General features: G+C 37.6%; 1 protein-coding gene across 5 annotated transcripts in view; it reads left to right on the top strand.

Annotated features, from left to right (window-relative positions):
• FAM184A (family with sequence similarity 184 member A) overlaps positions 1–23181 on the top strand; it is a 125674-nt gene that overhangs the window by 83504 nt on the left and 18989 nt on the right. For all 5 annotated transcript variants that reach the window (XM_054558083.2, XM_054558081.2, XM_024249037.3 and 2 more), the window contains exons 10-11: positions 19256–19468; positions 20085–20238. In XM_054558083.2, the coding sequence (XP_054414058.2) occupies positions 19256–19468; positions 20085–20238 (367 nt within the window). The remainder of the gene's footprint in view (positions 1–19255; positions 19469–20084; positions 20239–23181) is intronic.

Genomic DNA, 23181 nt, shown 5'->3' with positions numbered 1-23181 from the left:
AGTCTCCTGTGGTAGTTGCATTTACATCACAGATATCAGCAAATGCTACAAATCAGGTCACTGCTTTTCAGAGAGCTGTAAAACATTTAACAGCATACAACTGGTCAGGAGTATAAAGTCAAGAAACAGTGTAATATAGCCAGTGTGCTTGGGGAAGGTTTCATTGAGGAGGCCAGCTTTAGTGGGACTCATGAATAGGGCAAAGGATGAACATAAGAGGAGTGACAAAAATACAAAGGTTTTTATTCACTTAGTAAACATTTTATTAAACATATGTGCATATTTCCCAGGCACTATGAGGAATACAGTAATAAGAAAAACAGGGTTGGGGGCAGTTTGGGTAGAGGTTATTGTGGAAAACCTTGACTTCCAAGCTTAGGAGTTTTAAAGATTACTTGGTAAACTATGAGATTCTGTCAAAGGTTTGTGGAAAAGAGAATAACATGCTGAAAATTTTATTTTAGGAAGCTTAATATGACTTTTATATTGAAGTAAGAATGAAATAGAGACATTTCCATTTAAGTATCTAAATTAAAAGTGTTTGGAACTGAACTCTTGAATGGACACCATGTACCGCCAGCACCCCTCAACGTCAGCCAAACTGCTCTTTCTAGAACTAGCGTCCGTTCACTGTTCACTGCTCAGCCATCTTGGACTCCTGTCTTGTACACCAGACAACTAGTTCATCAGCACTCCCCACTGCTCTACCTTCAAAATAGATCCAGGACCTGCCTACTTTTCTCTACTACCTCTACCACCATCTGATTCCAGGACACTTGTAGTTCTTTCTTGTACTGCAACTGTTACCTTGTTTCTACTCTTGCCCACCTACAGATTATTTTCTAACCAGCCAAAGTGATGCTCTTAAAATATTAAGTTGGATTATGTTACTATCCTGTTTCAAGATGCCTAGTGACTATTACCACAATTAGAATACAGTCCACACTCATGCCATAGCCTCTAGTATGCTCATGATCTGGTCTCTGGCTGCATTGCCAACATCATCTCCTGTCACTCCCTTTCTTTTTTACAGCCACACTGGATCCTTGCAGTTCTTGGAACACACACAACAAGCTGAACCCATCTTGGGGACTTCACACCTACCAGTCCCTCCACATGGAACCCACTTTCTAGAGATCTGCACAGCTTTTCCCTTCACTTAATCAGTTATATACTCAAATCTTAACTCCACAAAAAGAGCTTTCTTTACTTACTTTCTCTAAAATAGCACCATCATCATTCACTAGCCCCCTATGCTTTATTCTGCTTTGTATTCCTTCAGAACATTTACTTCTACACAGTATATATTGATTCTCTCACCTATTCACATGTAAGTTCCATGAGACCTGGACCTTTGTGGTATTCACTGGGGTATCCCCAGCACCTAAAACTGTGCCTAGCACATACTAAGCACTTGGCAGTTGTTGAATAGAGTGAACAGAATGAGGCACAGAGACCAAAGACATTTTCAGATACATGAAATACAAATAATTCTACCCAATTAGGACCTGGATTAAGTTTATCTCACTGCAAGTGCAAGAGAAACTGTAAAAGGATCAATCATCTGCTTTGGTAGAAGAGAAGAAAATATTAAAGTTGACTTGGGTTTGAGCCAAACGAAAAGGAAATCATCATCTGAGACAAGGAAGTCAGGATGAGCTATTTATTTGGGGTGGGGTGTGGGTGGTTGGGGAGATGAGATGGTAAGTTTTCTCTTAGATGTATTGATTTTAGAATCATAGAGTATTTTAGAATTTTTCATACTCCGTGGGAAAGGGCAATGACTAGACTAAGAAACAGCATTCAAATAAATGCCCTTGATCAAGAGCAATTGAAAAGCCACTTTCAGTAAGGTTTGTTGTAAACTGCTTTCTGATTTTTAGATCAATGCTATCCAATGTGATAGTAAGTATCTTTTCTTTTTGCTCTTTTAAATATGGTCTTTTAAATATAGTTACTTTAAATTATACATGTGGCTCATTTTCATGTTTCGGTTAAAGAGCACTGATGCAGACTATCTAGATCATGAAACTATTGACTAAATTTGGCATTAGAGCTCAGTACTCATTCTGCTATTGTTTTTTTTTTCCTGAGATGGAGTCTTGCTCTGTCACCCAGGCTGAAGTGCACTGTCGCAATCTCAGCCCACTGTGTCACTGCAACCTCCGCCTCCTGGGTTGAAGTGATTCTCCAGCCTCAGCCTCCCAAGTAGCTGGGACTACAGGTGCGTGTCAATGCCTGGTTAATTTTCATATTTTTAGTAGAGATGAGGTTTCACCATGTTGGCCAGGCTGGTCTTGAACTCCTGACCTCGGGTGATCCACCTGCTTTGGCCTCCCAAAGTGCTGGGATTACAGGTGTGAGCCACCGCGCCTGGCTGCTATTCTTTTTCTTAGCTTTGAATTTTCATTGTGTTAGCCAGAAATGTATTCTGTCTCTTTTAATTTTTTTTTTTTTTTTTTTGAGATGGAGTTTCACTTAGTCACCCAGGCTGGAGTGCTGTGAGGTGATCTTGGCTCACTGCAACCTCTGGCTTATTTTTGTATTTTTAGTAGAGATGGGTTTTGCCATGTTGGCTAGGCTGGTCTTGAACTCCCAACTTCAAGTGATCTGTCCACCTCTGCCTCCCAAAGTGCTGGGATTACAGGTGTGAGCCACCATGCCCAGCCATACCACTACCTTTCAACTTTCAATGGAAGAATAGATGGAAGTAGATTCTGAGATAGAGGGAATAGCAAGATAGCTAGAATAATAATCTCTTCCTGTTTGGGTCTGGTGGCTCACACCTGTAATCCCAGCACATGGGAGGCCGAGGTGGGTGGATCACTTGAGGCCAGGAGTTCAAGACCAGCCTGGCCAACATAGAGAAACCCCGTCTCTACAGAAAGTACAAAAAAAAAAAAATTAGCCAGGCATGGTCGTGCACACGTGTAATTCCAGCTGCTTGGGAGGCTGAGGCATGAGAATGGCTTAAACGTGGGAGACGGAGGCTGCAGTGAGCCGAGATCACACACTGCACTCCAGCTTGGGTGATGGAGTGAGATTCTGTCTCAAAAAAAAATCTGTTCCTAAGATAACTCAGTCAGATTCCTTGACAGGTTCCCTGAGCAGTGACAGCAAATAGTGAAGCTGACCCTGAAGGCTCTGAGTCCTCTCTCTAGACGTCAGGAAAGCAGGAACCTATATTGAATGTACATTCAGAGCCCTGGGGGAAAGAGATGGCTGGAGTAAGATAAAGGAAAGTCATAGGAGAGAGAAACAAAAAGACTAAAGAGAAATAGCATATGAAGAAAAGAGAAAAGCCAGCTAGAAAGGAAAGTGAGAATAGCTGGCATGACCTAATTTCACTTTCTTAGAAAATGTGGAACGGAATTAAAGTCTACCAAAACCAATCCAAGTCCATCATCCTTATTTTCCTACGCCAAGTCCTGAATTCAAAGTTAATTAGTGATATTTTCCTTTAAATATGAAAGTTTTTAATTTCTCTTCAATCAAAGAACTGAATGACCATATTACTTTGGCTACATTATATCCTCTTTTATCACACTTATGTGGTTAGTATTCTTCCTCTTAAGATTTTTTTCTTCTAAGATAAATGATGCTAAATTGTTTTCTGAATTGATCTAAATAATTTTTATTATGAATTAATATTTAATTTTCATTTCCCTACCCAAAACTCCCTTATTAGAATTTTAAGTCCATCCAGTTCTTAAATTGTCACCTTTAGGAGAAGAGAATGAAGAGATGGAACTATGAAATCTGTACCTAGCTTTAAAAGAGAGTGTGTGTTAAGAATACTGGGCAGTCTTTAATGAATACTGAGCAAAATCTGTTCTATAAAGTACTGTAGTAACACCTGTGATGAAATGCAGAACAGTCGGTGACTTCAGAGGTGCTGCGGCCCAGGACACATTTAAAAAATACTTAAGAACATTTAGACAGTGTTATAATAACAAATCAACTTAATCTGTTTCTCTTTCATGTGATGAGATACTAAAAATAATTAAAATATTTTCAATCTGAAAGGGTTCAGTGATCATATGATTATAAAGTTATGTTAGACCGAGTCTCTGAGAAAAAGTATTAAGCATAACCTAACACATTAGCTTGTTTCTACCTTCATTTTATTTGTATGAATGAAATTCATGTCATTGAATTTTAGTTAAATATCGAACAACAGTTTGTGACTTTTTGTTTTGGGAAACTTTTCAGAGCTTTGAATCCCAGTTCTGTATCTTAGATTTATTTGTCGCTTTCCTCTAGATATTAGTATACTTGAAATTAACATTAGAAAAAGAGTTTACATAATTTGCTTTGAGAAGTTATACTGTTGTATTTTAAATGTTGAAATTGGACATTTTTTTTCTTTTTTGGAGACAGGGTCTCACTCTGTCTGGAGTGCAGTGGCACAATCATGGCTCACTGCGCCCTCAACTTTTCAGGCTCAAGGGATCCTCTCACTTCTCGCCTCCCAAGTAGCTGAAACTACAGGCATGTATCACCACACTCAGTTAATTTTTGCATTTTTTTGTAGATACAGATTTTCACCATGTTACCCAGGCTAGTCTGGAACTCCTGGGCTCAAGCGATCCACCGCCTCAGCCTCCCGAAGTGCTGGGATTACAGACATGAGCCACCGTGCCCAGCCTGAAATTGGAATTTTTTAAAACTTTAATGTATTTTACTTGAATTACAATGTAAGACTAGTATCAATATTGTTTCAAGGAAGTTAGAAATTTTTTAAATGACACAGATTTTGTCAGTAATGAGAATTCCATTCTATTGCTTCAGATTTTTTATTCAAAGTAGAATTGAAAGTCGAGCAATAACAATTATGGAAATTCATGGATATATGCATGTGGAATATCGTGTACGTGTAAAGCATTAGTAGTGCTTTTTATTAAGCCCTATGGCAATGTAGCTCTGATTACACAATAGTATGGTGATTCTGATAAATTATAATTAGTCTTCTGGGTGTCTCCTATTTCCCACTCCCAGTATTCAGTGTGGCTTCAAAGGCTTTATGTGATGATAACCCTCTGGCTTTTTTATTATTTATTTATTTATTTATTTATTTATTTATTCATTTATTTATTTTGAGATGGAGTCTCGCTCTGTTGCCCAGGCTGGAGTGCAGTGGTGTGATCTCGGTTCACTGCAACCTCTGCCTCCCGGGTTCAAGCGATTCTCCTGCCTCAGCCTCCCAAGTAGCTGGGACTACAAGCGCATGCAACCATGCCCAGCTGATTTTTTGTATTTTTAGTAGAGACAGGGTTTCACCGTGTTAGCCAGGATGGTCTCAATCTCCTGACCTTGTGATCCGCCTGCCCCAGCCTCCCAAAGTGCTGGGATTACAGGCGTGAGCCACTGCACCCGGCCAACCCTCTGGCTTTTTAAGTGCCTCTAATCTTGGCCCACATCACCTCCATATTTATTTATTTATTTATTTATTTAAATTTGAGGTATTGAAATCAGTTGTAAGAAATTACTTTTGCATGTTCTTTCATGCATTTATCCATTTATTCAGTCAAAATTAAGTGCCTCTGATATGCTAGGCCTTGTGCCAGAATAGTAACTGGCTCAGAGTGATCTTTGCCTTCCTGGAGCTTACAATCTGAACTGCAAATTGGGTGTTAAATTGCAACTCTGGTAAACATTCATGTGTAACTTGGGGAAGGCGTCTCTAAATGTGGAATTCTTTACCTGAGACCTGTAAGAGTCAGGCCAGAAGAACAGCATTCTGAGCAGAGGGGGCAGTGTGTGCACAGCCCCTGAGGAAGCCCTGATGACACCTTTATTCTGGAAAGTGAGAGCTAGGAAGCTGGGGAGGTAGGCAGGATCATATCACGCCAGGCCTTCTTTGCCTTGTTAGGGATTTGGGACTTTATCCAAACAGCAGTGAACTGTTGAACGGCTTTGATCAGCAGGAGGGTGAAATATTCACATACTGTGATTTCAAAACTGGCTGCAGTGTGGAGAATAGATTAAGGTAGGACAAGCTAGGTGTCACTCAATGAACATTGCTTTCCTCTTAGAAGCCTTTCTGTGTTCAGATTTATATTTTCAGGACAAATAATATGTTTTCTTTTTAGTAATCTATAATTTTCTCTTTCTGCTATTATTAGAGAGGAGAGAATTAATTTATAGAGTAGCAAAAACTAATCAATGTTAAGGGTTCATATCATTCGTTAAGTTTTTGAATAAACATTTGTTAATCATTTACCCTGTGCCAGGCACCAGTTTGGATGCAGAATGTAAATAAGACAGGCTTCTGTCCTCTAAAAGCTTACAATTCAATGGATTTCAGTATTTGTATAATAACATGTTTGCAAATTACAAGCATGTAAAACCTTGTCCTATTTTCTAAATGATTAAACTGAGGTTTAGAACAATGAGATAACTAAGAGCATTGTTTTTTATGTACCAAGTGCTAAATTTCTAATTAAGTGCAGCAACTTTTTTTAGTTATTGTAAATTTTCTTCCTCACTTATCTCAAAGTCTCATTATATCTATACTTCAATAATACATTCCTGAAATACATTCAGTAAACTCACTATGCTGAAGTCTCCAAGTCTTCTAAGTTGAGAAGGCTCTCTTAAGGCTCTTTTCATGAATCTCAAAAATTAACAAGAAACTTAAGATGCTTTAAAACAAATTGACTATTATATAGGCCATCTTTTTGTTAACATGGATCTTACTCATATAGAATGCTTCCCAAATAAGTATTTTTACATACAAATGTTTGGTTTATCCAGTATTTCTTTAAGCAGACATGGTGTCTTAACTTGGACTGCTATAACAGAATACCATAGATTGGATGGCTTTAAAACAAAATTCATTAATTAAAATTTATTTTATGATTTTTTGAGATAGGGTCTTGCTGTGTCTCTCAGGCTGGAGTGCAGTAGTACAATCATGGCTCGGTGTGGTCTTGACCCCCTGGGCTCAAGTGATTCTCTCACTTCAGCCTTCTGAGTAGCTGGCACTACAGGTACATGCCACTATGCCAGCTAATTTTGTTTTTGTGTTTTTGTAGCAACAGGGTCTTACTTTATTGCCCAGGCTGGTCTTGAACTTGTGAGCTGAAGCAGTCCTCCCACCTCAGCCTTCCAAAATGCTGGGATTACATGAGCCACTGTGCCTGCCCACAACAGAAATTCATTTCTCACAGTTCTGGATTCTGGGAAGTCCAAGATCAGGGTGCCAGCAGATTTGTTGTCTGATGAGAGCCTGCTTCTTGGTGCATAGACAGCTGTCTTCTTACTGTGTCCTCACGTGGTAAAAGCACCAAGGGAGCTCTCTGGGATTTCTTTATAAGGGCATTAAACCCATTCACGAGGGTACTGCCCTCATCAACTAATTACCTACCAAAGGCTGCACTTGCTATTATCCTCACACTGGAGGTTAGGCTTTCAACACATGAATTTGGGGCTAAGGGAACACATTTAGTCCACAGCACTTGGGGATCTCAACCAGTCTGTGGTTTAAATACCATCCATATGTCTTTCCTTTACTTCCCATGTAATCCTTTAATCCTGTTTATTCCACCTCCAAAACATATTCTAGCTCTATTTGCTTTCATCTTCCCTAGTAAACACTAGTCCAAGCCAGTGTTACCAAGGTCTGTCTCCTGTCTGTCCTCATCAATTTCACTTTTCTTACAGCACTCAAAGTGATCTTTCACGATGTAAATCAGATCATGCCACTCCCTTGCTTAAAATCCTCTCAGGGAGGCTGGGTGCGGTGGCTCACGCCTGTAATTCCAGCACTTTGGGAGGCCGAGGCAGGCAGATCACGAGGTCAGGAGATCGAGACCATCCTGGCTAACATGGTGAAACCCTGTCTCTACTAAAAAAATACAAAAAATTAGCCGGGCGTGGTGGCCGGCGCCTGTGGTCCCAGCTACTTGGGAGGCTGAGGCAGGAGAATGGCATGAACCCGGGAGGCGGAGCTTGCAGAGAGCGGAGATCACACCACTGCACTTCAGCCTGGGCCACAGAGTGAGACTCTGTCTCCAAAAAAAAAAAAAAAAAAAAAAATCCTCTCAGGGGCACCCCATTGAATCCAGGCTGTTATTCTGTTATTCTGACTCTCACTGTCCTACTAAACCTTAAGCCAGCTGGCCCCTTTGTGTATCTCCTGTCTCATTTCAGCCAACTGTCCCTCACTAACCCTTTCTCTGCTCCCACACCCACTTGCTCCCAGCTTGCTTTCACCTTCAGGGGCTTTGTGCTAGCTGATGCACTTGCCAGGTACTCTTTCCCCAAAGTTATCTCCTATTTGGCTTCTGCATTTACCCCAGTTTAAATGTTACACTTCTAAAATATCTTTTCTGGCCGGGCATGGTGGCTCACACCTGTAATCCCAGCACTTTAGGAGGCCGAGGCAGGTGGATCATTTGAGGTCAGGAGTTCGTGACCAGCCTGGCCAACATGGTGAAACTCCATCTTTACTGAAACAAAAAATTAGCCGGGCATGGTGGCACACACCTGTAATCCCAGCTACTCAGGAGGCTGAGGCAGGAAAATCGCTTCATTCCAGGAGGCAGAGGTTGCAGTGAGCCGAGATCGTGCCATTGCACTCAGTCTGAGTGACAGAGCAAGACTTCATTCATCTCAAAAAAAAAAAAAAATTAAAAAATAAAATAAAATATCTTTTCTTACCATCAACTCAATATCTCCTCCAGTCATTCCCTATCACACCAACCTTTTTAAAAATCATAATACTTTTTTCCTTATTTTTATACATTTGTTTTACTATCTTATTCAACTCTATCTCACCCTGCACTTAGAATGTTTTCTGAAACATCATAGTACTCTAATTTTTTATTTATTTATTTCTTTTGAGATGGAGTCTCACTCTGTCACCCATGCTGGAGTGCAGTGGTGTGATCTCAGCTCACCACAACCCTCGCCTCTCGGTTCAAGCGATTCTTTTGCCTCAGCCTCCCGAGTAGCTATAGCTGGAATTACAGGTGTGTGCCATGACTCCTGGCTAATTTTTTTTTTTTTTTTGTATTTTTGGTGGAGATGAGGTTTCGCCATGTTGGCCAGGCTGGTCTCGAAATCCTGACCTCAAGTGATCCACCTGCCTTGGCCTCCCAGAGTGCTGGGATTACAGGTGTGAGCCACCATTCCTGGCCTAATTAGTATTTTTAAATGAAAAAGCTTACTTCAGTTATGTATTAACAAACAGTGGTATTGCCACCCAGCAGCACTACTATGCCTTTACCAATTGCCATGCCAGGTCTGTGATGTAAGCTCACTTCAGGTCACAGCTTGGGCACTGTACCGATTGGATTCAATATTTTCATGGCCTGCAACTGGGTGTGGACAGAGGTAGTGACCATGTGAGTTTAGATTTCAAATGTTCAAATATATTTCTGTCATATAAAGCCCCAAATCTATACCTAGGGAAGGGATGATTTGGCATGTCACTCTGATTTGGCGTATTCTAATTTATCAGATAATTCAGGAATCTTAAATAACATACATATTTTGTCTGATGACACCTTAAAGAGTGAAAATAAAATCTACTTCGTAAGTAAATGGTATAAATTTTAGGTTAACTTCTGGTACTAGGACATCAGTTCTAAGAAATAAAAAGATGTTGGCTGGGCGCTGTGGCTCACGCCTGTAATCCCAGCACTTTGGGAGGCTGAGGACAGCGGATCACGAGGTCAGGAGATGAGACCATCCTGGCCAACATGGTGAAACCCCGTCTCTACTAAAAATACAAAAATTAGCTGGGCGTGGTGGTGGGCACCTGTAATCCCAGCTACTCGGGAGGCTGAGGCAGGAGAATGGCTTGAACCCAGGAGGCTTTGGTTGCAGTGAGCTGAGATCGCGCCACTGCCCTCCAGCCTGGTGACAGAGCAAGACTCTGTGTCAAAAATAAATAAATAAATAAATAAATGTAAAAATACTACAACTAAAAGTTCTTCCAATTTTCTTAAGTTTTGTGAAGTCTGGAGAAGTTAAGTCTCTCATTATTATATAAAGAATATTGAGTATGAGAAAGAATAAAGTAAAAAGTAAAATTAACTGGTGATGTACATAAAAGCATGAGAAAGTTGAGATTGAGAAGTTACGAAGTCGTAGAAAATTAATCTTTTTATCTCTTATATTTGCAACTTTAGTAAGTTATATCATTGGATATCTTAGTCTAAGTTATTAGTAAAAATTATTTTCCAATAAAAACTATCTTTAGATTGTGTCACTTCAAGAAATAATTAGAATATGCAAAAAATGAAAACAAAAGAAAATTGCAGTCTTTCTGAAAATTAGCAATATAAATATAAAATATATAGCAATATAAATAAAAAATATTATTTTGTATTTTTGGAAGGTAAAAAATGAGGTGATTGAAAATGAAATTATATTTTCATTTCCCCCATATTAGGAGGGAGGGAGGGGTATGTAGGTTTTTCCAATGGTTTATCACTTAAAATCATGTCCAGGCCGGGTGCAGTAGCTCACGCCTGTAATCCCAGCACTTTGGGAGGCTGAGGTGGGTGGATCACGAGGTCAGGAGATCAAGACCATCCTGGCTAACACGGTGAAACCCCGTCTCTACTAAAAAATACAAAAAATTAGCCGGGCGCGGTGGCAGGCGCCTGTAGTCCCAGCTACTTGGGAGGCTGAGGCAGGAGAATGACGTGAACCCGGGAGGCGGAGCTTGCATTGAGCCGAGATCGTGCCACTGCACTCTAGCCTGGGTAACAGAGCAAGACTCCGTCTCAAAAAAAAAAAAAAAAATCATGTCCAGAGTAAAAACCATGTTAAAAGCAATTTTTCCATTTAAATTAGCAATATAAATTTAAAATATCATTTTGTATTTTTGGAAGGTAAAAAAATGAGGTGACTGAAAATGAAATTACATTTTCATTTTCCCCCATATTAGGAGGGAGGGGTATGTAGGTTTTTCCAGTGGTGTATCAACTTAAAATTTCAATGAACTTCTGAAAAATGAGCCTGTGTTGTAAATAATTTTGCCAAATATGTCGTAGGAAATAGGATTAAAAAGATATAAGGGTGTCTCTTCTTCCTTTCCCCCTAATATAAAACCAGATTATTATTAAATCTTTAATTTCTAGTGGTTATCTCATATTTATTTCTGGCTCCCAAATTATATGGTCAGTCAAGTTAGTGTTGCAGTTTTCACCGCAACTCATTTCTCATAAGAGAAATTCTCCGTGAACCTACAGCAAAGTGGGCATAATGCTTTGAATAGTTATCTTGTAGCTTTCTAGGAGGAATTTAGAACAGTAATATCCTCTCTTGGTCCCCAATAACCATCATCTTTTAAACTGAACTCTGATTTATATGGCCTAGCCTTTAGTAGTTTGTATAGGTAAGTCTGCAAGCCCACAAATATATCAGACATTGTTTTAAGGGATTATAGATAATTTAGACTGTGTGTCTTTAATTTCTTTTTGTTTAGTTTGTTTCTTAGAACTGTTTTCAACTTGTTTTCTCTTGAGCATATTATAATTAATGTTCTGTGTTTTACTCTCCCTTCTTATTCCTCTTTCTTTCACTTAGTTGATTTCTGAATGTTTCCCTTTATTCCTGTGATCTTTTCTTCATAGCGGCACTCTCTGGGTGAAGCTTTGCATAAATCTATCAACAATGTAAGTGAGCGGCACTTACAATTTGTACACAAGGGCATGTTGCACTTTTCATTTTGCATAAACAACATCACTGCTTTAAAGCTTCAACTTATATAAAAAATACTGTTTGGTATTCAATAAGATATATTTTGTGTATGGGTAATAAAAGCTTCTAACTTTCAGTCATTCATTTGTGTATGCATACATCTACCACATGTATTAATAAGCATATATTTATTATAAAGCCAATTGAGATTTTATATCTCAGACATAAATTTCATTATTTTTATGTTTACTTTGAAAGATATAGTAATATTTTTGAAAAACTATTAACTAGTTGATTCATAAAAATGGAAATAAATGTAAATTTTTTTTGTTGTTAAACTAGTTTATTTTTTGAAAAACTAGCATTAGTGACTTCCTTTTTTAAAAGTACTGGATTGTTACGAAGGTTTATGGGATTTAGAACATATTTTATACATTGTAATGTTATAATTATCAACAGATGAAAAGCAAAATAGAGTAAATCCCTTTCCTAAGAATTGACAAAATGATCAGTCTTTACTTATGTATACTCAAGTATGCAGAAATTCATCTTCAAAATAATATTTCATTTAACACTCATTAACAAAAATTTTTTCTTTGTATATCATAAGAAAAAGTGAGATTTATTTTCACACCAAACCCATACTCAACTTGTCCTTTAAAATTAGATGACAGAGAATTGAACATTGTTGAATATTTTTCTTGATGTCCTAAGGCAGAAGTCAGCAGACTTTTCTGTAAAGGACCAGATAGTAAATACTTTTGGCTTTGTGGGCCAGACAGTTTCTGTGGCAGAAACTCTATGCCATTGTAGCGTGAAAATACTTTTAGACAGTATGTAAATGAATGGGTACGACTGTATTCCAGTAACAATTTACAAAAACAGACTGTAGTTTACTAATGCCAGCCCTAGAGAAATCAAAGCTTTGAGCCTAGAGATGTCCTGTGAAATTCTGATACTCCTGGAATGAAACTATTTCCTCATACCCCATAAGTTTTTCCTGCTATGCAAGAAAATAAAAATTTTACCTAGTTTTCATATTCAGTCTTTTTTCTATGTAAAAAATAATTAAAATATGCAAATATATTTAGCAGCATTTTCTTTCATCTCTTAAAAGAAACAGCAAACATTTATCTCAGTGTTGCTGAAATAGGCTATATTTAGAAATTCTTTTTAGCAGTCACATAGAACATAGTACAAATTTTGGCATGATAGCTATATCAATGCAGACATTTTGACATATGTGCTAATTGGGATAGAAATAAGAACCCAAATAGGATATGATTATTTTTAAAATTAATTGAATTATACTTTAGAATATTTGTGACAGCACAGTCACATTTTCTTTAACAGTTGTACTTTTTATTCATTAAACAAAAACCACCTTATTGAAATTGCCTATTAATAACTGGAATGAAAGTACCTTGATTAATCTCCTACAAAAAAAGTAAAAGGGGCTGGTAACACAATGAAATCTCTTTTATAACATTATAGTCATTGAGGATCACCTTTTTACTCTGTCATCATCCACAACAAAACATGACTTTGTCAGAGTGCTGTGCTCTGCAGGATGAGCACCTGCCCACTCCCTCTGTACATGGTATGTACCCCAGCTTTCCATACAAGAGTTCAGTGCTTAGCACATTCAAAAACAAGTGACTGTTATTGATACATCTGTCCTTTATAGATACTTTCTAATTAGTTTTAGTTAATAATAAGAGGATGATTGGGGACATGTTCCACAAATTTTTTTTTTTTTCGAGATGGAGTCTCGCTCTGGAGTGCAGTGGCGCAATGTCGGCTCACTGCAAGCTCCGCCTCCCAGGTTCACACCATTCTCCTGCCTCAGCCTCCCAAGTAGCTGGGACTACAGGCGCCCGCCGCCACACCTGGCTAATTTTTTGTATATTTAGTAGAGACAGGGTTTCACCGTGTTAGCCAGGATGGTCTCGATCTCCTGACCTCGTGATCCGCCCGCTTTGGCCTCCCAAAGTGCTGGGATTACAGGCGTGAGCCACTGCGCCAGGCCAAATTTACTTTTCTTAACTAGCCTCCTCAGTAATAGCACATGAGTGATTAAAGAAGAAAAATAAATCATATAATTAAAATATTTGAGCACCTTTAACATTTTACATGACCATTTTCGTTAAGTCATTGGCATAATAATAAGTTATTCCTACTCTCCTCTACTAAGCCTAGGTTAGCAGTTTTTTTCCTGAGATCTGCTCAGACTGATAGGCTAGCAGTTTTTAATGTTTTATATATTTGAAAGGATTGGAGTTAATACTTTAGAATTAGATTACTTTCTTGTCCCAGTCATAATTCATCTGTAGGTGCTACGAGAGGGGCTTATCTTCCAGGGATTTCCATTTAATCCCTGAACAAACCCAGGCAGCCAACTGGGAAGAAAGGAAAGAGAGAGAACAGCTGTTGTAGAAGTGAGGGACAGTGCCAGCCCTAGGAAGTCTATGTGGTTATTAAAAGGAATGGGTCATATCTAAATATCATGAGTACCTTATAAATGCCACTTTGAAGGGAAGGAAAAAACTACAAAACACAAACTGGCTGGCCCCTCTACTGGAAAAATTATTAAACATCATTAAATCCCTTGGCATACTCATCTTGGAAGAAGCTACATAAAGTTGAGTGTGTGAAAACCACCTCATCCACATCTGCAGGTCAGGACACTCTCATGGTTTCACATTTGAAGTGGTGTTTATTTCTCTATGTGATACATATAGGATGTCTGTCCCCATCAGCTGCCCCAGGGGTCTCTGTTTCAGCTGCTATGGACATTAAGCACTGATCTTTTGAGCTGTGCCCTGGAGCCTCCGTAACTTTTGTATATAAGGCATAGCCAGCATTTATCAGATATATTCTCTACATTTGGTAAAATCATCTAGCCATTTACACATGATCTAGGTAAGAAAGCAAAAGAACAAAATGGTGAATTATATCAAGAGAGACCTAAGCCATTACAGTCTGCAGTAATTACCAAAATATTAACACCAGTTACACTTAGGGATTGAGTGAGGAAAGGGAATGAAGGAGACTTTCCCTTTTATTTATATGTTCCTGTATTTTTTAAATTTTAATAACGAACCACTTTTTACTTTGATAAATAGGAATAAAAATATCTTAGGCAGCCTGGGCCCAATTCCAGACCTGCTAAATCAGAATCTCAAGGGATCAGGGCACAGGCAACTGTCTTTATGAAAATCTGCAGAGATGATTCTGATACACAGCCAGGTTTGAGAATCACAGATTACGTTTACTATTTCAAGACATGCTTTATTTTGAGAACACATCATTTGTATACTTTCTGTATTCTTTCACTTTTGTAACAAGACTAATGGTTTTTGAAGAAAAAAAACACCGATATTGCATCAAAAACCAAAGGTTGTAGGTAAGATGTACATAATTAATGACATGTCTCATATTGACATTCTGTCATACCCAGTACCTCAGATTTGATGTTTCACTTTTTGTTTTGAGAGAGTTCTTCCACAAACACCATTATAGAGGTACAGAATCTTTGTGAAACTGGTCTGTAAAAAGTAGGCCGGGCACAGTGGCTCATGCCTGTAATCCCAGCACTTTTAGAGACTGAGGCAGGAGGATCACTTGAGCCCAGGAGTTCAAGACCAGCCTGGCCAGCGGAGTGATACCTCATCTCTACAAATAATTTAAAATTAGTTAGTGCATGTCTGCGGTCCCAGCTACTTAGGAGGCTGAGGTGGGAGAATCACTTGAGCCCAGGTGGTTGAGGCTGCAGTGAGCCATATATATATATATTTTTTTTTAAATGGAGTTTCGTTCTTGTCGCCCAGGTTGGAGTGTAGTGGTGCGATCTCGGCTCACTGCAACCTCTGCCTCCTGGGTTCAAGTGATTCTCCTGCCTCAGCCTCCCGAGTAGCTGGGATTACAGGTGCCCGCCACCACTCCCAGCTAATTTTTTGTATTTTTAGTAGAGACAGGGTTTCATCATGTTGGCCAGGCCAGTCTCAAACACCTGACCTCTGGTGATCCACCCGTCTCGGCCTCCTAAAATGCAGGGATTACAGGCATGAGCATCCGTGCCCGGCCCATATATTTTTAATTTTTTCTTTTTGAAATTTTTATAAAACTTTAATATTCCACTTTCAAAAAGACTGTAAAACTTTATTTTCAAAAAGACAACCATTTTTTAAATGGTAGAGACAGAAGGTGGCAATTACTGTCAGTGCAGTTTGACCTTTAAAATTGTCTCTAAAATGTCTGGCACCTATCAACCAGTAGAATATATTTCATATCTAAATTGCTGTGCTAAGAATTTAAAAACTAAAGATTAAATTATTTTCTGAAATAAAATTTGTTCTGGTTTATTTAAACAAAATAAGAAATAGAATTTTTTAAATTTTAACAAATGTATAGAAACTAATACCGTGCACTACATAATTTGAATATAATGTATAGTTTGAAGCAACTACGTGTTCTCATTCTTTATTCAACACATGCCTTTCTAGATATTCTATAATTCTGTAATAAAAATACTTATCAAAATTGCCTAAACCTTTTAAAGCAGAGGTTTTTTGTCTTTTCTTCTGAGTTAAAGTTTTACATTAATATGTATTTCTATTGATTATATTAAACTCAGCTGTTTATAGCTATAAAAATTAATTCACTTTACATTGCTTTGCTCATTGTCTTTTAAAGTGCCATGTACTTTTCATGCTGAATAAAGGCTATTTATTGCAATTCTGCTAACTTGTTTTTAAAAAGAACAAAATAAATTTTGATGTTGCATTGCATGATTAAGGCTTTCTGCATATAATTCACATTACTGTCTTGAGCAAGAATTCAAAGATTTTCGATGGCCTTAATATTATTTTGATGTGCTTTCAAAGTTAAGAATACAAAATATCTAAGTATATTTGAACACTAAATTGCATGATCATATCTTTCTGCACATAGTTTATATTATTTTCTTGAGTGTATATACAAAGATTAATCACATATCCTAAGATGGGAAAGTACTATTTTGGAGTTCTTTCAAGGTAAAGTATATTACAGTGTAAAATATTTAAGTGTATTTTATTTTAGCTGGAGAAATTTAAAACTCTGTAGATTTTAAATATGTAACTATTATACACTGTAGTACTTCCAGTCATTCACTTTAAATGTTACCTTTCTTCATAAGTTTCATCTGTTAATAGTTCAAATGTGAGTCAAATTAACGTATGAGAGGTCTGTCGATTCAGCAAACTTTTGAAGTAGGTATTGCAGAAAATAAGAAACACCACTGTGAGCTGATTGGTTTCCTACTAATTGAAGTACGCACTAAATTTGAGGATAGGATCCAGGGCCACTGCTAGCCTATATGGCACCTTTGTGCAAAGCAGAAAAACATGTACATTCTTTTTGGATGGACACAGATCTATACCAGGGCAGACAGCTTTGTGAGCAGAATGCTGGGTAGATTTTAATCCCCACTTGGTCAGGTGCCAAGTAATAGCTTTGAGAATATTGTTATTCTGCATGTGACACACCCTTTCCAACTTTCCCATATACATTTCAACAAGTTATCCTCAGAAACAAAAAAGGCAGTCCCATGGGTCCCCATGCTTAGGCTGGGACTAAGGTTGAACTTCCAAAGAGAGGGCGTAGGTGCTTTCTCTATTTCAAGAACCAACTTGCTGGGAAGAGAATGGCTCTACCAGTTACAAATCATTGTTCACAAATGTCTATTTTTGTTCTTGTTACCCTTTTATGGTTTATTTTTTCTTTCTAGGCTGTCTTCAATATTTATTTTATCCTGATTTTCATTGCATAAAATGGTGAGAAGTCATGTGGTATAATTTATCATATTCCGCAAGTATGGCCTTAGCTGTGGCTGTGAGATTCTTATGTACATATCACATTCTCACATTTGCAGGATTTATTTCACTCTGTAAGTTGTGGGTGCTGCTGCCATTTAGAGGTATAAGGAGTTGTGATATTTGGTATCAGAGGGTTGCAGTTCCACCTTGGCTCCAAAACTTTAACCTCTGACACCTTAGGTTTTTGTAGAAATTAATAAGCAGAATTCATAAAGTTTCAACAGGTAGAGTCACTTATTCAGAAATACATTAAAACAGATTACACCTAGATTGTTCATATGATTTCTCACCAGTGCTAGGCTGTTTCCATAAAGCCATATGCTAACCTTTATAACTAACTCTGATAACTTTGTCCAGAACCCTTCTGGAAGGCTAATCATCACCCTAAGCTCACTACAGTCTGTGACTGTTCCTGCTGCTTTTTAAAGGGATATGGTGGCTTGCTTCGGACCTTTTCCTTTTTCGAATTAATGATTCTTTCCTCCGTTCTTCTTTTGCATGTCTAGTGATTCCCCACCCTTTCTCTTTCTTTCCCAGGTACCTTTCTTTGTGAGGCATGTGAGGCAACTTAGTCTGCCTTCCATCAATTAAAAGAGAGTATTTTCCCATTTACAAAAACTCACTTTAAAGTTTCCTCTTTTCATTGGCTTTTTTGGCCGCAGAAACTGTTTTACCAGTATATAAAAGCATAGAGTGTTTTAAGTTGCTTATGGAACACATTTTACAACTTTGTATCTGGTTCTCCTAAGTTCCTCTTAGATTTAAACTTCTTTTAGAATACAGTTATGTAGTTTCAAGTTACAATATCCTGTGTATGAGAATAGAAATAGGTCAATTAAATGGTTTTATCAAATGCATATATGAACATATATAATACATACATATACCTGTTTTATGTTTTTATTCTTACCAAAATACTTAATTCTAAGTATATTAAGACATCTAGAAGCGATACAGACATATTGAGGCTGATGTCTGTTTTCAAAAGGAGTGACAAATCAGTTTTCCATAGTGAAAGAAAAGCACCTGACATTATTATAATGGCTGAATAAAAGATTGTGGGACGTTTGAGACATTTTAAAAACTTAAAGATTTTCAATAACTTTGAGTTAAATAAAAAATAAAAATTTACATAATGATTCTAAATTATAAACTGATATATCTTTTAAAGAGTAGGTTTTTAATTCTCAAATAATCTTAGCTAATATTTGTTGAATGCTTAGTACATGCCAGAGTCTGTTCAAAGTGAGCTATGTGTAGTAACATAGCCTGGTGAGGTGTTGATACTAACAAGTGACAGAGCTAGGATTTTAACTCAGAGCTCACAGTCCTATTTCACTTTACTACTTTACAAATAAGTGGTTTAACATACTCTTTTCTCAAAGTGACTATAACCTAATGAATATGTTAGTTGTCTTGTGTTTTTATTTCATATTATGAATTTTTATTGAAACTTAAGATAGATATTCATTGTATTCTAAATGTGGGCTGCAGTGTTCTTTAGACAGTCTATAAACAACATAACTAAACTATTTTCAGAATAATTACAGAAAGTAGAATTTTAAATGGTGATATTAAATGGTTATTTTTATGATATATTTTAGAACATTTTAAATGGAAATATTAAGGCAGTTATTTTACTATCATTAATATCTTTGAAATGCTTTTCCCCCTTTGCTGGGTAGTTTGTGAACTATGCCTTGTATTTATTCTTCATTGTGTACCATTCTGGGGCATAGATTTCCTTGCTGAAGCAGAATCTGGAGATACAGCTTTCCCAGTCTCAGACTTCTTTGCAACAACTGCAAGCCCAGTTTACGCAAGAACGACAGCGGCTTACGCAAGAGCTTGAAGAATTAGAGGAGCAACATCAGCAAAGACATAAATCATTAAAAGAAGCACACGTCCTTGCATTTCAAACTATGGAAGAGGAAAAGGAAAAGGAGCAAAGAGTAAGTTTTATGTGACATACATTCAAATGTAATCCAACTGCCTAATAATAATTAGTCTTCAAATTTAAAAAAAAATTTTTTCTATTTTTTGAGACAGGGTCTCACTCTGTCACCCAGGCTGAGGTGCAGCAGTACAATCACAGCTCACTGCAGTCTCGACTTCCTAGACTCGTGATTTTCCCACCTCAGCCTCCTAAATAGCTGGGACTATAGGCGCACACCACCATGCCTGGCTAATTTTTAATTTTTTTTTTTGTAGAAACAGGGTCTCGTTATGTTGCCCAGGCTGGTCTTGAATTCTGGGGCTCAAGCAATCCTTTCACCTTGTCCTCCCAAATTGCTGAGATTACAAGGGTGAGCCACTGTGCCCAGCCTGTTCAATACATAGACAAAATACATTGAATCAAATTGGTTTCATGATGATTTCTTTATTCTACTGAAATGATCCTAATTATTTTTTCTAATGTTGATTATCTTATGTCTAGTTTTCTTGAAAATGAACCTAAAACATTTTGTATTTCTTAAATAATAACTGAGTTTTAGTAACTGTTTTCTATTTTGTTTGCATTTTCCTTCATATATTCTAGCATAATAATTTGAATTTGTCTTGTTCTAGGCTCTTGAAAATCATTTACAACAGAAGCATTCTGCAGAGCTTCAGTCACTAAAAGATGCACACAGAGAGTCAATGGAGGGCTTCCGGATAGAAATGGAACAGGAACTTCAAACTCTTCGGTTTGAATTAGAAGATGAAGGAAAGGCTATGCTTGGTATTTTGAAAAGATTACAATCTTGTCATATTCATATGTACATTTTTAACATTTTTTAAATTCAACATAAAATCACCAAGTTTTATTTTAAAATTTTGAAACATCAAAATGAATATCTAAGTGTACTGCATATTTTATTTGAAGTTACCAGATGAATAGGCAGGACACAGATAGTAAAGTGAATTCCCCTCAGCTGTCTCTGTACTCCAGCTATGCAAGCAACACCGCTGGTACTCTAATTTGTCCTTTTTGGAGTAAGTGGACTCAGGACATTGAGGTGTCCCAGAAATCAATCACTGCCCAATAGAAAGGGCATGGAGCCACATGTCCTTAGACTGCATGGTCATATGGTTTTTTTACACTTCAAGGTTTTGTTTTAATGGGAAAAGTCAGTATTAGGTCTGACTCTTCTGTTGAGGTATATATTTCTTTGAGATTTCTACCTATGAGGTGTTCACATCATTACTTTTTATAAGGAGGTAAGTTGAGTTTTGAAGAAAAACTGGATATGTATTTAAAGATTTGTTTTGGGTTTTGTTTTTTATGTCATTTAGTAACTTTTTATTCTTACCATCTCATTTTCCTTCTGTTTGGCTTTATTCCAAATTATGCTAATATTTTTAACATGTTGTCATACTTCAGTGGCACACTCTTTCCAAGTAGGAATTTGGAGCAAAGAAGACTGAAGTGTTATCAATATTTTGGGTCTCAAAGGGAAAGCCGTCTGACCCTGTCTCTCGTCGATAATGTTGCTAGGAGTCGGTCCCAGACCAAGTCGTTAAAGCTCTCCTCTTCCTCCTTTAGAACCCACTATGACTGCTAGCATGAAAATAAGATTAAATTTAGACATTTGTCAAAGATTTGTGAAAAACCTTTTCATGTGCTAGAGATTGCTGAGCAAGGAGAATTAAAAAACAAACTACTGCCCTGTCTTTGCACAGGAATTGTAGTCAAATGTAGAGGTAGCCTTTATAGAAATGTGGCCAAAAGGGAATACACATTCCACAGCTTTGTGAGGGCAGGCAAAAACAGTCCCAGTGTTGGAACTATTGTTGTTTAGTCCATTGAAACATGCTCCACTAAACATGATTTAAATATGTCTTTGTTGGCCAGGTGCGGTGACTCACACCTGTAATCCCAGTACTTTGGGAGGCTGAGGCAGGTGGATCACCTGAGGTCGGGATTTTGAGATCAGCCTGACCAACATGGTGAAACTGCATCTCTACTAAAAATACAGAATTAGCCAGGCGTGGTGGCGCATGCCTGTAATCCTAGCTACTTGGGAGGCTGAGGCAGGAGAATCGCTTGAATCTGGGAGGCTGAGGTTGCAGTGAGCCGAGATCGCACCATTGCATTCCAGCCTGGGCAACAAGAGCAAAACTCCATCTCAAAAAATAAATAAATAAATAAATAAATAATATGTCTTTGTTGACAAAAAGAGTTTTGGGTCTTAAAAAAAACTTTTATTTTGAAATAATTGTAGATTCACGTGCAGTTTTAAGAAATACTACAAAGAGATCTCTTTAACCAGTTCCTCCAATGGTAACATCTTGCAAAACTATGGTACAGTATCACAACCAGTATAATGACAGAGATTCTGTCAAGATTCAGAACATTTCCATTACCATGAAGATGACTCATGTTGTTCATTTATTGCCACACCTATATTCCCAGTCCTCCCCTCCTATAACACCTGGCAACCATTACACTGTTCATTTCTATGATTTTGTCAGGTTAAGAATGCTCTAATATTATAAAAGAAATCATACAATATTTAACCTTTTTGGGGAGAAGGGATAGGGTCTCACTCTGTTGCCCAGGTTAAGAATGCAGTGGTGTGATATCAGCTCACTGCAACCTCCACCTCCCGGGTTCAAGCAATCCTCCTGCCTCAGCCTCCTAAGTAGCTGGGACTATAAGTGTGTGCTGCCACACCCAGCTAATTTTTGTATTTTTTGGAGGCCGGGTTTCACCGTGTTGCCCAAGCTGGTCTCAAACTCCAGGCCTCAAGTGATCTACAGGTCTTGGCCTCCCAAAGTACTGGGATTACAGGTGTGAACCACCACATCCAACAATATTTAACATGTAGAGGTTGGCCTTTTTTCACTCAGCATAACTATCTGAAGTCATCTGGGTTATTGTGTGTATCAACAGTTTGTTTCTTTTTATTGCCAAGTAGTATTCAATGGTTTTGATCCACCGTAGTTTGTTGTCCTTTGCCCATTAAAGATCACCTGAGCTTTTAGTTCTTAGCTGTTACAAATAAAGCTGCTATAAACATTCATGTACAAATTTCATATAAACATAAGTTTCATTTCTCTGGGATAAGTGCCCAGGAGTGCGGTTGCTTGGTCATATGGCAGCTGCATATGTAGTTTTGTAACAAACTGCCAAACATTTTCTAGAGTGACTGTACCATTTTCCATCCCTACTAGCATCATATAAATTTTGCTCACATCCTCACCAACATTTGATGTTGTCATTATATTTCATCCTTTCTGATAGGAATGTGTGATAACTCATTCTGGTTTTAATTTGCATTTTCCTAATGACTCATGATATTGAACATTTTTCATGTGCTCATTTGCCATTTGTATATCTTCTTTTCTAATTGGATGGTTTATATTTTACTGTTGCATTTTAAGAGTTGTTTATATATTGTAGATACTAGTCCTTTGTTGGGAGCCTTCAATTCTACATTTTGTCCCCATCATTTCATTGAAACTACTCTCCCTGACATCACCAGTGAGCTTTGAACTTCCGAATTCAAAGTATTCCCACTTACTAGCTTTCATCTTATTTGCCCTATCTTCAACATTTGAGCCCTTTGACCAAAACCTTCTTGAGTATTTTTTCCTTGGTTTTCATAATAATATACTATACTTACTATATTCCTACTTTTCTGACCTCTACTCTTTCATCTCATATACTGTCCTGTTTCCA

This window comes from Pongo abelii, chromosome 5, assembly GCF_028885655.2.
Source record: "Pongo abelii isolate AG06213 chromosome 5, NHGRI_mPonAbe1-v2.0_pri, whole genome shotgun sequence".
Lineage (NCBI taxonomy): Eukaryota > Metazoa > Chordata > Mammalia > Primates > Hominidae > Pongo > Pongo abelii.
Note: the sequence above shows the minus strand (reverse complement) of the source record. Positions and strands in the feature narration are given on the sequence as shown.